Consider the following 17,203-nt stretch of genomic DNA (forward strand, 5'->3'; position numbering starts at 1 on the left):
TTTGTCAAGGAGAACAGTTCAGAAACATTGTTGGAGAAAATCAATCTCATCTTTTAACAGAAACGGAATATTCTTGGGTGAATATCCTTAATTCTTAGAGCTATCGCTGCTGTTCATTTAATGTTCTCATAACATCTATCTGCTCGTGTAAAATGAAAGAGAATTTGATGAATCATTTTCGAATGAATTCGATTTTTGTTCGATCATTATGCTTAATAAATAATTTTAAATAATATTTTTACATTCATTTATTAAATGAATTAATATGAATAAAAATGTTTGATACGTTTATATATGCAAATAAATTTGTTTAAAATTTATTCGTTCAAGATTTATTTATTATTTTGTTAAAATAATAATAATAAAATTATATTTTTTATTTTAATTTTATTTTAAAATTTGTTTATATTTATTTATGATTTGGTTAGGGTTTATTTATTTAAATTTATTTAATTATAATTTATTTATTATTTATAAATATATTTATTTATGTATATTTTCGAATATATTTATTTAATATTTATAAATAAATTTGATAAACTTAAATGAAACGAATACAAATTAATATTTTATCATTTAAATAAATCGAATTTAAATATAAAAAATAATTTTTTTATCAAATACTAATCAAATTCGAATAATTTAAAAGTAAACTAACAAGTTATGAATATATATTTATTTGTTAATGTCTTATTTACACTCTTTCATCTATCTAACACAAAAAAAAAAAAAAGGGTAGAGTAGAAAAAGTTCGACATAACCCTTCTTAACTGCTAAGCAATCATTAGTAGAGATTTTGATAATTTTCTTTCCATTTGAACTTAAATGCATTTTCATAAAATTTTTTTTTCATCTGAATCATCATCAAAATAATCATCCGAAGAATCAGAGGTTGAAGTTTCCACAGTTATGCATTAAATCCTCCTATCTGCACTGTGAATGCACCGTAGAATACCAAATAGAAAACAAAACAAAAAGAAAATAATGCACTGAAGATTCGGTGGAACTTTACTTCCCACTCCAATATTGCATTGAACATGCATAATCCTGGTAACAGAATTGTTAAGCAAAGTGTGTTATTCTTCCTCTCTAATATTTCTACTAGGACAGCGGGATGCTGCAGTCTCAAAACAGTTTTGAAGTTTCGAATAAAGGACTTATATTTTTCTCATCGCACTGGAACACTTTGCGATGGTATGCCAGGAATTCTCACTCCATAAAACATAGTTTTAAGAGTTCGATTTGAGCAGCTTGTGTTAGTCTCAGATCTCTATCTGTGTACATGGCGAAGCATCCAGGGCGGTATCACAGTATTGGTACTAGGCTGGGGTTGAGTCTCAGCCCCCTTGTTTGTACCTTCTATTGCCTGGAAAGTCCCTCTGAATCAATCATATTAAAACTGGACATTAGTCTGGTTGCATGAGTAATGGAGAAAATACTACAGTTCAGTAAATCATTTTATTCAAGGAGTTTTCTGGGACAGATTTCTATAACAGTTATAGGAAAAAAATAGTTTGTGTAGATAATAACTATGAGCTAGATATGATTAGGGTTGTGTAAACAGAGTCTAGTGTTTCTATGGAACTGATTAAGAAAATAAACTTGTAGGCTTTGCTAAATCTTAGGCAACACTGGTGGGCCAGTGGCAGTTAGCTTTATAGGCAAAATTAAGAAAGGACCAATTGGCTGTTTTTTTTTTTTTTTCTTAATTAAAAGTTTAGGATAAAGGGGGGTTTTTACTTTGAGACTAAGGTCGCATGTTTTATTAAGGATTTACATTATATTTATAAATGGTTCACCGAATTGTTGGTAACAAAAATTAAACCTAATTCTTACAAATGAAGTATTTTATTCTTATAAATTCAATCAATCCCATCGACACTTAATTCTTTGTTTAGTAATAGAGAGAAAAAAAAATCGTCCTTAGGATTTTTTTTTTTTTGCATTACCTTAAGCAAATTATAGAGATGATGTCATTGCATGAGGGATAGCTTTTAATTATGCTATAACCATCCATCTAATCAGTTGGACAAGATTATTAATAATAGCAAATAGAACCCATGGCAAGCTTTGCCTCCATTAATTAACTTCTTTCAAGTAAACATTAAGGTAAAAGAAATGATCAGTGCAAAGAGGGAAAAGCTAGCAAAAAGGAAGAATTAAAGCATGCTAGGAGTAGCTGAGGCAAATAGGCAACCACATATGTAGATAACATATATATATATATGTATATATATATATATATATACATATATATATATGTTATCTATATATATATATATATATATATATATATATATGCGATGGCTTTCTCAGCTAGCATGAAGATTATAAGAGAAAAAGAGAGAAAGTACCCAATAGTCAAAGAAGGGAATTGTATTGTTGCGGCAGGTTGCGGTGGTGAGTTTTGGGCAAGGTTTTGCTGCTCACATTGTGCATGCTCAGTCGGTATCTTCTCATTTTCTTTGAGCTGTATATCCATGCCAGAAGAATTAATGAAGTCAAAGATGAAACTGGAAACTGCATATTTTGAAGAAAACAATGCATGCTTTGGCAGTTTGAGTGTAGAAGCAGTAGTTCTCACCTTTTTTGCTAGCTTGCTGTTCTGGTCTTGCAATGTCTTTTCCTGTGACGAGCTTCGATGTCAAAATAGCATATACCAGATTACTGAGGTTTTTATAAGGAGTTACTTTTGGTTGCCCTTTAACATTATTTATAATGTCTGCTTGTGTTAAAGTAGAAAACTGGGGCAATATTCTTTCATGAAATTTAATTTATATTTTAGAATACAATCCAAGTCATGATAAATGTTTCATCATATGCCAAAGAAGTTCTTACTTTCTTCTGCAGCTCTGAAATGGACTCATTCATGAGTTTATTCTGCATGTCGGAAAAATCATTAGTGAGTACAATAAAGCATTAATGTAAAATGCAACAGAAATGTTCTTAGAATTCATTGAACATGTTTGTTTCACCTTTCTAGTTCGTATGCGCTTCAGAGAATTATGAATTTGTTGTTCCAAAAGTTGCAGGTCCCTTAGACTCAAAGGATCAAGCTCTTCTCCCAGGAACTGCCTGCATGATAAATATAAAATATATGCCTTTTCCTTGAGTTGATTAACTTTCCAGTGAACCCGATCCATCCCTAGAAGCATGTAACTTCATATTCCATGTTGCATATTTATCTAAGGTAACAGGACAAAGCTGATGCTAGGCTTCACTAACAGATCGATTTTGCAACATCAATATGCTTCAACAAGTTTTAGAATTATGGTTTTTAGACAAATATGATGGGCTATAGCCATTCTTTGTAATAAGAATTTATACAAAAATTTTACATAAGTTGATAAGTCTACATAACTGCTGGATAAAAGCAACTTTCAATGTTGTGATCAGTTACATGAAGTTACATTTGTACCTTAAGTTCCTTTGTAAAGATTCAATAGTTGACTTGAGTTTGGGACATTCCAGAGACCAGTTCGCCTGTGTAGCATGCAGAAAAGGATGCAACAATTACTGATTTCATTTTCCTTTTAATCAACAAGAACTAATAATCCAACTACAAATCTCCACCTAAAAGATTTTGACAATTAAAGGAAATTTAAACAACTTGTAATAATGGTTACAAGGTTGCATCAGATACAGTAATAATGATAAAAACGAATCCTTTAAGTTTGGTGATAGAACAACCATGTTAAGTGGTATTATCATGTATGTATGTATGTATGTATGTATGTATGGGATACCCAATTGACAGGATACAAACTTTTCAATCTGACATCTGAGAGACAGTAAAGTATCATAGAACATTCCATAGCATCAAAAACATGAGAGGAAATATGAGAGAAAGCAGGAAGGTGCTGACTATAGTTGTTAATAACATCCCAGAAAAAGCTCAATGGCAATGGTTGGGGAATGTATGTAGTGATTACGGGAAAGTGGTGGACGTTTTCATCCCAAAGAAAAGGAGCAGAAATGGAAAAAGAACTGGGTTTGTACGCTTTGCTTCCATTGAAGAAGCTAGGAGGGTGGTCATAGAGATCGATGGTTTTTGGTTTATGAATAAGAAGCTAGGAATCAACATAGCCAGGTTCAACTCTAAAATGTCCTACTGGCATAGATCAGAAAGCAGGAAAGAGGAGGGGCATATTGGTAGAGAAGATATTGATTGGGTGTTTTCTCATGCGGTTGGAAGATCCAAGGGTTTGTTGGCAGTTTGGGAAATGGCCAGCTTTAACAAAATCTCTGTGGTGATTAAACATAGGTTCTTGGTAATTATAGGAAGATGGGTGCAGCACGAGCTTGATTGCAAGATTGCAAATGTTTACGCTCCATGTGTCTTAGAGGAAATGAAAAGACTTTGGGAATATCTGTTGCTAACAAAGGACGAGATAGACGGAAGTTGGTGCATTGTTGGTGACTTCAATACTGTGACGTTCTTGGATGAAAAAAGATGGTGTGCGACATACGGAATTGGAGTAGACAGCTTTAATGATTTCATTCATACAGGAGAGCTGGGTGATATGTATTTAAGTGACAAAAAATTCACATGGTACGGTTCTGGAACAAAAAAGAGTAGGATCGAGCGTTTTCTTATTTTGGCCGAGTGGTTACTAGGCTTTGAGGATCTTTGTCAAAGGGCTCTTAAAAGGTCTATCTTTGACCATTGCCTTCTACTACTATCTTCTGATAAAATTGATTGGGGCCAAGACCCTTTAGGTTCTTAGAATATTGTTGGATGAATAATGAGTTTGGAAAGGAAGTTGCAGAAAAATGGATATCTGATAAAGTTAGAGGCAACCTGGGTTTTAGGTTGAAGACAAAATTGAACAAATTAAACAAGGCACCTCAACAAGTGGAATAGAGAGGTGTTCGGTTGATTGATGACAGGATCGCCAAACTAGAAGAAAAGATTGAAGAAATGGACAAAGAAGGAGATAGAACGAAACTATCAGAGGAAGAGATTAATACCAAGAAGAAGACTATTCAGGAATTATGGGCAGTAATGAGGAACAAAGAATCCATCTGGAGGCAGAAATTAAGAATCGAGTGGATCAAAGAGGGCGATAGGAACATAAAATTTTTTCACAGCAAAGCAAAAGCAAGAGCGAGAAGGAATTTCATCGGGGGACTGAATATAAATGGGGTCTGGACTTTTGAGTCGAGACTAGTAAAGGCAGCTATTGAGGACTCTTTCGGAAAACGGTTTGTTTGTGAAGGGGGAAACGACCAAAACTGGTGAATATGGACTTTTGCAGATTGAGCCAAGAGGATAATACCATGCTTGAAAGCCTATTTACATTGGAAGAAGTTAAGGGCGCTGTGCGGGATTGTGATGAAACCAAAGAACCGAGCCCGGATGGATTCAATTTAAACTTTTTTAAAAGAAATTGGGCTTCAACATTTCGCACCTTTTATCTTTTATCACCTAGCTTTAGTATTGGAGTTTGTGTTGGAGTTCTATGATTCTAGTAAACTTGAGAAGGGGTTGAATTCATCTTTTATCTCTCTTGTTCGTAAAGTTAACAGCAAAACATTGCTTCAAGAATATTGGTCGATTAGCTTCATTGGATCTTTGTACAAAATGATTACAACTATCATAGCTAATAGACTAAAAATGGTAATGGATAAGGTGATAAGTGATACCCAAAGCGCCTTTATCAGAGGGAGAGATTATGGATGGGATTTTATTAGCCAATGAAGTAATACACAGCATGAAACAAAGGTGGTGTAGTGGAATTTTTTGAGAAAGCTTATGATTATCTGGATTGGAATTTTTTGTTATTAGTGATGAAGATCATCGGTTTTGGGCATAGATGGATAGGCTGGGTAAAAGAGTGCATATCGACTATGAGATTATCAGTTTTGGTTAATAGGTTGCCAACCCCTAAATTTCCAGCAAAAAGAGGCTTGAGACAAGGCGATCCCATGTCTCCCTTTCTATTCCACTTAGCTGAGGAAGTTCTACATAGGATGTTGGTAAAAGTAGAAGATTCAAACCTCATAAAGGGGATAGAAGTGGCCGAATTAGGCTTCAGCATTTCGCACCTTCAATTTGCCGATGATACTACTATCTTCATGGAGAAATGGATGAAGAGAGGAAAGAGCTTAAGAAGAATCTTGAGATGTTTTGAAATGTTATTCGGCCTAAAGATAAACTTCTCCAAGTCTAGAGTTTATCCAGTGGGTGTATGTGTTAATGAAAGCGAACAGATTGGTGACATATTATGGTGTGCTAGAGTGAGAAATACCCTTTATGTATCTTGGGATACCTCATAGGAGCAAAAACCCAAGAAGTATTCAGACTTGGAATCCAGTTGTACAGAAAGTGAAGGATAGATTAGCACTCTCGCAGAGAAAATGTCTATCCTTTGGGGGCAGAGTTGCTTTAGTCAATTCAGTGATTAGTTCCCTTCCCCTTTATTACCTATCGGTATTCCAAGCACCTAAGGGGTTATAAAAAGCTTGAGCAATTGAGAAAGACTTTCTTACGGGAAGGTGGAGCCGAGAAAAGGTGCATAGCGAAAGTTAAATGGGCTATAGTGTGTCAACCAAAAAACCTAGGAGGATGGGGAATTATCAGCCATCATCAACAAAAATATTATTCTACTGGGTAAGTGGTGGTGGAGATATGGTGTGGATCAGGAAGCTTTGTGGTAGAGGATGTTAGAGGAAAAATATGGAAGAGAAAAACTTCACTTATTACCTTTTGAAGTTAACAACGAGAGCATGTCGAAAGAATGGAAAGATGTAGTTGAGCTTAAAAAGATTGAAAGAGTTGAAAATTTGATTAGGTTAGGAAGTTGTAGATGGATCATAGGAGATGGTTCAAGTGCCCTTTTCTAGTTAGATAACTAGGTTGGAGACAAACCATTAAGAACTATTCCTTAGATTATTTTCTTTAGCAGTTGAAAAAGTATGTAGCATGGCAGAAGCTTTTGATAATAGATCAAGGGAGTGGACCATTCAATTCAAAAGAAATCTCTTTGATTGGGAAAGACAATTATGGGTGAATCTGCTAGAAAGGGTGGAATCAACAATATTAATAGAAGGAAAGAGAGACTGCATAGTATGGGAAGCTGACAGGAAAGGTGTTTTTTCAGTAAAGCTATTTGCAAGCTCGCTAAACCCTCAGAATCCAAAACTGAAGCAGCAAGTACTATTCATGTCATTTTGGAAATACGATGTACCACCTAAAATACATAACTTCATTTGGTTTGCTATACAAAATCGTATTCATTTGGATTGCTATACAAAATTCTTTTCCTACAAAATGCTTTTTGAGATCTCGAGGGGTGCCTTTTGAGCGGGGTCAGGTATTGTGCTTATGGTGTTGAACTTGGGAAGAGGACTGTGCATATTCTGATATGCTATTTATCATGGGTGGTATGATGCAAGGTATTCAGTAGGTGAGGGTTAGAATGGGTTGCGCCAATTACTGTTGAGGGATTATTGCGTTTATGTAAGAAAGTAGCCTCGAGGGAACTGAGTAAAAATAAGTGATTGGTGGTGTACAGTTTTATTCTGTGGGCTATTTGGCTTAGAAGAGACGAATCAGGTTTTGATAATAAGAGATGGGATGGAGATGAAACACTCGTTTTGATTAAGTTAAGATCCTTGTTTTGGGAGAAAGCGACTGTAGAATGGGAATTAATAAATGAGTTAGAATGGTGGTTTCTCCATGGATATCAGGTAGAAAGGAAAAACAAGATCCTAGGGAGGGTATTCAATGGCTCTGCCCAGCATCGAATGTTTTGAAATTCAATGTTGATGGCTCGACTAAAGGTAAGCCTAGCTTATCTAGGTGTAGAGGTGTATTGAGAGATTCTAAGAGGGCCATCGGGGATTTATTTTATGGTCCTCTAGGCATTCAAGACTCCAATATGGCAGAGCTATTGGCTGCAAAAAAGGCCATGGAGATGTTTAAGGTCTCATCGTGGTACAAGAAAGAAGCCTTGATTATTGAATCAGATTCCATGGTGGCGGTAGCTTGGATCTGCAATGAGGCAAACAGACATGGAGCTTGTTGAGCATTTTAGAAGAGATTGATAGTTTGAAGGAGAGTATTGGAATGGTGGACTTCGTGCACACTTACAAGGAAGCGAACTCTTTTATAGATTCATTAGCTAGAATGGGTATTGACTCAAATGAGTTTTTCCATGCATGGCTATAATATTCTATTAAAAAGTCTAGTTGTGTTCCAGGACTTGGCATCTGTTGTTAGCTATCTTTGGTGATACATTAAAGGTGGAAAGTTTTGCTAGGACTGCTTTCTGTCAATGACCTCTATTTAGTTGACGAAGATTCTTTACCAATGCATCCTATCGTTGGATCTAATATAATTTCTATTTTGGTTGAGCAATATATATATATATATATTAAGTCTTGGATTTTTTACAATCTTATATTTAAATTGGACCTTTTTATTTAAAGTCAATTGATTTTAAATTAAATGTGCAACATAATATCGAACCCAAGTTTGTTCTATTCTTCTTGCCTTGTACCTTTATGAGCTTGTCACAAGGTAGCTCACCTACATTAAGTGGTATTATTTTATATATGTTAAGTCTTAGATTTTTTATTATTTTATTTTTAAGTTGGATCTCCTCACCTATAATCAATTGATTTTTGATTAAATATTTAACAAATCAAAACAAAGAACATTCATGGTTAACTGTCTCTTCTTTGCTATAGTGACTACTTCTATGGTGAACAAATACAGTACAGTAGAGATAAAAATATACAAAACAAAGATTTCTTTAAGTTTTTATGTTTGAGTAGGTGAATGAAGGGGCCATAAGACCTTAACAATGAATTGGTGAAAAAATGAAGATAATAGAGTAGAGATAAACCTCTCCACCTTGTTGGGGAGTAAAAAGGGAAGTAGAGTAGTGTTAAATAGCTAGTTTAATCATTATTATCTTTCACCTTAATTTAAAATCATTACAAAATATGATTTTAGATGGGAAAAGGAACCATAAACTCTAATCATCAAAATGGAGTACTCATATCTATGAATATCTCAATCTAATCCTTCTTCCGACTAGAGGGAATTTGAAAGGTGAGGGTTTTAAGGGGTTCAATTCACCTCCCAACCTCCCCTCATATCTTAAATAGAGAAAAGGAAAATTTTATTTCCTACTACTTTCTTTTTTTTTTTTTTTTTCCATTATATCCAAAGTTCAAACTCCAAAGGGACTTTTTTTTTGGGACATTTAATTAGATTTAGGTAGGGTCGATATAGGGTAATTACTTAAAAAATTACGGTGATTTATGTATAGTAATTAAAATATTATTGTGCTTGATAATCACTTAATAATCTTTGTGACGGTGATAGTGATTAGATCATTACTTTAGAAGTGATTTAATTCTCATCTATAAGGGTGGAAAACTTTTATTATTAAAGTGAAGTGATATGTAAAATTAATAATAATTAATATTACTTATTTAATATGTGAATTAAAATCTTTTTTATTCTTTAAATCAATTGTAATTATTTTATATTATAGTTTTTTATGTTTTCAAACAAATATTCATTGTAATAAATTCAAAAATATTTTGAGTATTTTTTAATTTTTTAAAATTTATTTATACTATAATCCTTTAATTTTTATATATTAGTTTTATTTTCAAATTCAAATATATTTTACATAAGTTATACTATAAAAATTAATTTACTATCAATAAATATATTTTTAATTTAATAATTTAATAATATTTATTTTGAAGCAAATAAAATATGATTAATATTTATATACAAATTATTATTTTTAAATAATACTAAAATTATTAATTTGAGTAACTATTATAATGTGTATGGTTCTTTTGATGCTTTCAAATAAAATAATGTTTGATTTTTAATAATACCAAATATAGTAATATTTAATTACTAAGAATTAATGATTCTTAATCAAATAAAGTGATTTCAAGTTACTAAGTGATAAGATTATCTTAATATGGTAATCTTGAAAATGATATCAAATGCTATCTTAGTGTATATGCAATGTGTAATACAGTGTATATACATTCTATTATAATATAATCACATGGATACCTTAGCTGGACAATTTTTGCAACAGAATACAATATTTATGTGACAATGTACATGCTGTAAAACGTGATTTGCTGTAAGACATACCTGTGATTCAGAATCATTTGAGATAAGCTGTCTCTCTGCATATGAATGTTGTTCGTGTCGTTCTAGGATTCTTTCGATGCTGTAATCGGAATAAAAGTTAATCAAGCAAAAGACTCTATAGAAGAACTCTACGTATTGAATCCAGTTAACTAATTAGACTTAATACAAAATTCAACCGGAAAACTCGCACTTTCAGTACATGAATATTGTCATTAAGTATTATGAACGCTTTTATTAGGATTCTGTATATTGAATTTATAATAAAACAAATAAATATGAACTTCTAATTTTCCTGATATCTTTCACAAATGTGCATCTCACTAAATTCATGGACTTATCAACAGTCCAAAACCTAACAAAGTAATTAAAGATAGAACACTGATGGCAACTAGTTAGAGAAACAGTCCCCTTAACGTTAATGATTAGAAGTTAGGTTGACCCATACTCAACTTGTGAGATAATCCAAAAATATTTGTTCTATAAAAAATACTTTACAAGTATAATTTAAAATCTTTACATATATACTATAGCGGATCCTCAGAATACTTCAATGTAGGATTGGAGTGTTATGATTAGTTTAGCTAGTAATTAGAGACTTTTGATGGTTATGTCAACCTCAATCCTAAATGTATGAAATATTCAGAGGTTTATGGGAGAAAAGATGGTTGTTTCTCATTGCATAGTCTAATCATGGGACAAAAATGAAAAAATAAAAAGGAAAAAGGAAAAAAAAAGTATGCTTGACATCAATATCAGAATAGATCAATATTTACCATTAAAGCTTATTGCAAAAATAGAAGCCAGCAGTCTCTTCTAAATGTTGGCATCAATATCAAAAGTAATCCAACATTCATTACTTAAGATGGAGGAAAAAAAAACTCCTAAAATTAGACCACTATATTTGCCAAATGCCATGAACATCAAATACCTATACCATATTTAGCAATAACTAGTAGTAAATTAACGTTACCATTGGTATAGATCAAACTGCTATTCACTTGCATCCCTAACCCTAATTTATTTTTACTAGGAACAAATAGTGTATTTATTTTTGTGGGGAATTGTAAAAGGATATTTCAAACACAAAGAGCAAGAGTACATATATAAATAAATATATATATATATATATATATAAGAAAATAATGCACTCACTTTCATATCATCCATAAAGAGATGTTGACTTTTATAATGTTGCAGTGACTTTTATAATGTTGCATATGTTGACCTTTTGATATAGTATAAAAAGTCTTTTGTTGCAATAAATTATTACAAACTGAACCTTGCAAAAGAGTATGCAGAAATTGCTATAAAAAGAAATTGAAATCAAATTTAAATTGCTGCAAATAGTGGCACTGCAAAAACATTAGTAGCAATTTTTATGCATGCTTTCTTATTGCAAACTGTAGTAAGACCTTTTATACTGCAGAAAGTCTAATTTACAACATGATATAAAATTTTCTTTGCCCAATGTCAAACTCCTTGTAGTGATATATCCATAATGTAAAAGCTCCAACAACTTCTATATATGTTCATTCCATCATTGGCTAGCGTTTTAATGCAAGGTTGGAGCAGAACTAGACGTTTTTGTGCAGCCATTGAAATATTATGTCTCATGCAAGGTTTCACAACTATATCTCTGTCAGAAGTTATTGAGATGAGATGAACTTCATTCTGCTTGTTGGCATATTCGATCTTTACTGAAAACTTAGATTTGCAAAGTAAATAAAGCATTGTTTTAGGGTCTACTTTCTGCTTTAACGGTCATTCACTTTTTAAATTGGAGAAATTTATAATCATATCCGTTATTTTTCATTTATTTTTGAAGGCCTGAAATTGTTTGGCTCACAGGATTTGAAGATTCTTACTCTCATGGTTTGCGTAATTGATAAGAATTGAAGTTGGTATCAAATCTGCAGACCTATAGTTCTTGGTAAGTTAAGTTGATTGTTTTCAACAATATTCAATATTTGATTTATAGTACTTCCACAGCTACATCAAGCACATGATATTCAAGAACCAATGGAAGGAAAAATAATCATAAATCTGATCACTAAAAATTTGCATGACAGTTTTTGAGAACTCCTACTAATTAGATGCTACTACTAACAAATAAAAAAAAGTTTTTGAGCCAGATGGAAGAACAAATTGTAGAGTGTCTCATTGGAAGATCTATGTCAGAAAGGGTTGTAGAAGTCGATCTCTGAGTGCTATCATAACTTACTATCAACGAACGGTGTCTCATTGGAAGATCTATGTCAGAAAGGATGTGGGACATTGTTTATCGATTGATTCATACAGTGAGGAGTTGAAACAAGTACCTATATATGACCAATGTATTGAGGGTAGTTGATGGGATGGCCGACACGTTGGCCAAAGAGGGAGTGGATCGCATGGAATTGTTTAGTGTATGGTGGTAATAGATTGGTGCACTCGGGGTATTTGAGTTAGCATGTCAGGGATATATCTGGTGTAATTAGATAAGGTGTATGGGATATATCTGGTGTAATTAGATAAGGTGTATGTTAACTGCTGTGTGATTTTCTAAATGATTAATAAAAGCTTCATTGACCTGGCCAATAAAAATAAATAAAAGAAGTTTTTATATATTCTAGCAAAAAAAAAAAATAATAAAAAAAAATTTTAATGGCCAAACTTTATGAGGAATGAACTATAAAAATATAGAGTTCTAAGAAAATTTACTCAACCTCAAGACTCAAAAACTACTGAAAATGCAAGGAATCTTGGTTTATGACTTTAATTTCTTGAGTATTTTGCTGGTAAACCTCATTTCCTTCTGCAGTTACCTAGTTGGAAACTCCATGATTACATTATTATATATAGGACGGTTCTTGGGTAATTATATCTGTATATATCTTCATAAAGTTAATGGAAATGACTAAAGCAGTGCCATATTCAAGAAATTAGGCTACTTTTCCACTATCCTCAGTGCATATGAATTATTATCTTTTAAATCTTTAAGATCTTTCAACTTATAATAATTCATGTAATTATGAACAAATATGCTTGAGCACTCAAGTCCAGTGAATTCACTGCATAATTAGATCACTTTACCTAACCTTATTTAAAATTCTTTCTGGAGTTACATTTCACTTATGGAAAATGGTATATAGCAGGAAAACAACAAAAATCAACAATGCTTTGCTTGGGAGGGTGGATAGAAAAATTGGAAAATATTTTTTTTATTGGTTTACTTGGTTGGAAAGATGAAAAAGTTTAAAGAATATGTAATTTTTTTTCATCTATTATTTGGTAGAGTTGAAAAATAAAAAGAAAGAAAACGAAAATTTTATGATTTCACCATCATAACCTTTTTGAAAATTAAGAAGTAAAGAAAAATTTTAATATGATGGACAATCTTGTAAATATGCAGCGCATTCTTATATATCTCTCATTTTTTTTTCAATTTAGAATGATTTATATTTGTGAATAAATGTGAAAAATAATTACTTTTTCTATTTTCTTTCCTTTCACTTTCTTTTCTATCAAACTCACTTAAAATTTTTTTTCTTTTCACTTTTCATCCTCCCTTATAAATCCTTTCATTTTCCCAGATCTACCAAGCTCACCCTGAATAAACATCTTTAAAACAAAGTCAAAAGAAAAATTAAAAATTTAATTAGGTGAAATATAATAATATATTAGACACAACTAAACCATTGTCACTTGGTAAATATTTCAAGTAAAAACATGAAATAGCAGTAGCATTCCCCTAGCTAGTTAACAACGGTTATTTTATTTTAAAAAGTAAACTAGCTAGTGGCTAGTATTGCTAAATTGAAAGATGAATACAGAAATTGAAAATAACAAAGTTGCATAGCTTTCCTCACTTTCCCTACATATAATGCCCTATGGACATAGCTAATATCATTAGGAGACAATCTCCTAGGTGAATCAACAACAAATTCCAATATCCTAGGTTAAAGTTTAAATGCAAAGGACATGAACAAAAATTGCAATAACACCAAGCCCTATATGACACAAAGCTCTAGGAAATTTGCCAAAACTTGATTCTTCAAAGTTGAATTAATGTGGTCTTAACCAATATTTTGCATAACCCCAAAATTAAAGGGTACTGTCATTAGCATTAACCTAAGCAAAATCATTCAAGGATCTGTTACTTCACAATTTCCTTTTAAACTTCTATACATGAACACACAAGTATCAAGCATAACAAATTAATAAAAAACAATAAAATTAAGACTTAACACACAGATTAGCATTTTTCACATCTGATCTGACAAATCAGTACAAAAAAATTTTTCATGTCATAAAATCTCAACAAATTAACAAAACAAAAATTACGTTGTTTAACAAAAGGAAGAGACATATATACACACACACACACACACACACTAAACTTGACACTTCAAAGTTAAATTAATCTGGTTTAACAAATTATTCGTAGCCAAAATTAGGGGGTACTGTCATTGGCATTATCATAAGCAAAAGCATCCCATGATCTGCAACTTAATAGTTTGCTGTTAAACTTCTATGAAAATACAAATATATATCGAGCATAAAAAAGGCAATAAAATTAAGACTAAACACAGATTATTAGAGATGTTAGACAACATATAACATATTTCACTTTTGATCTGACGAACGAATACAGAACTTTTATGTCATAAAATCTGAACAAACAAGCAAAACAAAAAAATATAGCAAATTCTTTAACTAAAGAAATGACTTATGAAAAAAGTCCCATGTTTATTCATTTTTCCCTTAGCCTTTTCGAAGTGTTTATATGAGAGACAAATCAAATAATATCAGAAAACTGAAGATTTTGGTGTAATGCAAGGTATGAACAGTGTAATAATGAACAAAAAGCAGGAAAATGACAAAGACCCAGAACTTAAAAACAATCAAATTTGAAAATATATATAAACATGCAATAAGAAGCAAAACTAAGAGATTAAAAAAAGGTAAATTAAAGCAGTTGAAATAATTAATATTTGTAAAACCTGGAATCAGATGAGTACTCAAAGAGCTTCCCTCTGTTAGAGAAAACAATCAAAGCAACCTCAGCATCACATAACACTGAGATCTCATGAGCTTTCTTTAGCAAACCAGTTCTCCTCTTGGAAAAAGTTACTTGTCTGCTAATCTTGTTCTCGATCCGCCTTAGCTGAACCCTACCTCTCCCCATTTTTTTTCCCACTGCTCAAAAAAGAAAGAAAAGAAAAAGTAAAAATTTTCTTACTCGACAAACAAACAACAGCTCAAGAAACCCTAAAGATATGAGTTAATCAATAAATATCTTTTGTTGCGCTTTCTTTTCACAAAGGGAAAAGAAAACATGAAACTGATACAAAAATGGATATGGGTTTCTAAAGCAAAGGCTTGGATTTACCATACATACATACACACATATATATATATATATATGAAAAGGAAAGGATAGGAAATGGGGTAGGCAAAATGCGGTGGATTATTATTTTATGTTACGGGCCTTTATTGTAAGAGAAAAGAGGAAATATAGGAGGAAGTACTTAGGTTTAGAGGGTAATATGTTGTCGAGAGATGATTGGTGGAAAGACTGAAACAGTCGTTACTGTCTGGTTTTGACCTACCGCTTTTGGTTTTATGAGACTGAAAGAGCCCAGCAACGTGTCCGTACATTTTGTTTTTTTGTATTTGTCAGCAATATTGCGATTTGTGTGGGACCAATGAAGAGTGATGTGTCTTGTTTTGGTTGACGGCGCTTCAGGCTTTCAGCTTCCAGTCCCAACCATGTTGTTTCTTCTCCCACTGCCTCTTTCACTTGCCATAATTGCAACATGTCTTTGCGTTGGTACTCATCTAGTCGTCTTCACTTACTTTTCCTTCAGCCCAATTACTTCATGCTTTTTAGCTATTTTCATCATCTTTATTAAGCTTTTATGGGTTGAAGACGTATGATGATCATGAACGATGGCAACACAGGCGGTTTGGAACGGTTTTTTCTCGTTCAAAATTTGATCCAATATTTTTTTTAACATTTTCATTTTTAATTTACATCTAACTTTACTCGACTTAAATTTTATTTTATATACCATTTATGAAGATTTTATTTTTTTTAATATATATTACATGTAATTATTTTAAAAATATTATGTTATCAAGTTTATCTCCCAAATTAGTATTAGATAATACTCAAGTCATGAATGTGCACTGGGAATATTGATACTTAAACCTTAGATCATTAATTATTGAGATGAAAACTGATCAACTGGTGAAGCAACCCTCATACATGTGTATGTTCTTTTCTTTTCTGTCAAACATCACCTAATGGTAAATAACTCATTTTCAATTAATTCCAATGCATTCTCGGCTGGATACAAAATTTTCCTTTTTAGAAAAATTAAAATCAGGATGAAGGGATTAGATAACATAATATTTTTACTAATTTGGGAGATAAATGAATTTAGTATCAATATTCCCAGTGCATATTCACAACTTTCGTATCAGCTACATACTTTTTTAATTTTTCGAATGAATTTTTCACCGTATCATTACTAACACTAATGTCATCATGAGCAGTATCATTCATGCCTAAAACTACATGATTAAAATCAATGGATTTCATATAATAAAAATAGTTATATAAACCAAATAAATTTTTTAAAAAATCTGTAAATCCACCACTTTTTTCCTTATCTATGTACCTTTCAAGTTTCAATCAATCATTTCTTTACTTTCTTTTTCCTTCCTATGAAACGTTATATTTAGTGAAACTCGTATGAAATAATTTTACAATAACAATTAACAATTCTAATAATCAAATACACAAAAAAGATAAACAATAATTCAAATGCAAAGACTTTCACATTTTACTTATATATTTTTAGATTTTCATTAATCATTCTTAAATCTATTTAAAGAGTTTAGATATGTGAAATTGAGAAGATGGCATCATGTTCCTTTTCCCCCGAAGAGTAATAATGATATCAAACTTTTATATTTTTAATTGATCAAGAAAATGCTAGTACTAAAAAACAAAAGAAAAGGGTTATGCATAATTAGAGAGTGATTGTTTCCCATTTTCTAATTGTTATCATCTTTTAT

At 31.8% G+C, this 17,203-nt stretch overlaps 1 protein-coding gene across 2 annotated transcripts; it reads right to left on the reverse strand.

Moving 5' to 3' along the window:
* Positions 1-983: 983 nt before the first annotated feature.
* LOC111305702 (agamous-like MADS-box protein FUL-L) lies at positions 984-15,588 on the reverse strand. 2 transcript variants are annotated; one of them, XM_089749841.1, is made up of 9 exons: positions 15,510-15,588; positions 15,121-15,316; positions 10,139-10,217; positions 3,419-3,483; positions 2,976-3,075; positions 2,839-2,880; positions 2,585-2,626; positions 2,355-2,470; positions 987-1,379 (listed from the first exon to the last, which is right to left on the reverse strand). In XM_089749841.1, the coding sequence occupies exons 1-9, from the start codon at positions 15,526-15,528 to the stop codon at positions 1,271-1,273; spliced, it is 768 nt and encodes a 255-aa protein (XP_089605967.1). In that variant the 5' UTR covers positions 15,529-15,588; the 3' UTR covers positions 987-1,270. The 2 variants fall into 2 exon arrangements, with proteins under 2 accessions (XP_022759171.1, XP_089605967.1); XM_022903436.2 differs by lacking the exon at positions 15,510-15,588 and having other exon boundaries at positions 984-1,379; positions 15,121-15,507.
* Between the last annotated feature and the right edge of the window lie 1,615 nt (positions 15,589-17,203).

This window comes from Durio zibethinus, chromosome 21 (assembly GCF_047325235.1).
Source record: "Durio zibethinus cultivar Kanyao isolate XHJ-2024 chromosome 21, ASM4732523v1, whole genome shotgun sequence".
Classification (NCBI taxonomy): Eukaryota; Viridiplantae; Streptophyta; class Magnoliopsida; order Malvales; family Malvaceae; genus Durio; species Durio zibethinus.

Bases quoted from the DNA above. Each gene is read 5' to 3' on its own strand.
- LOC111305702 (XM_089749841.1), bottom strand. The intron at 2,627-2,838 runs GTAAGAACTTCT...AGCTCGTCACAG, and splicing joins TTTCAGAGCTGCAGAAGAAA to GAAAAGACATTGCAAGACCA. The intron at 2,471-2,584 runs GTGAGAACTACT...ATGGATATACAG, and splicing joins ACAGCAAGCTAGCAAAAAAG to CTCAAAGAAAATGAGAAGAT.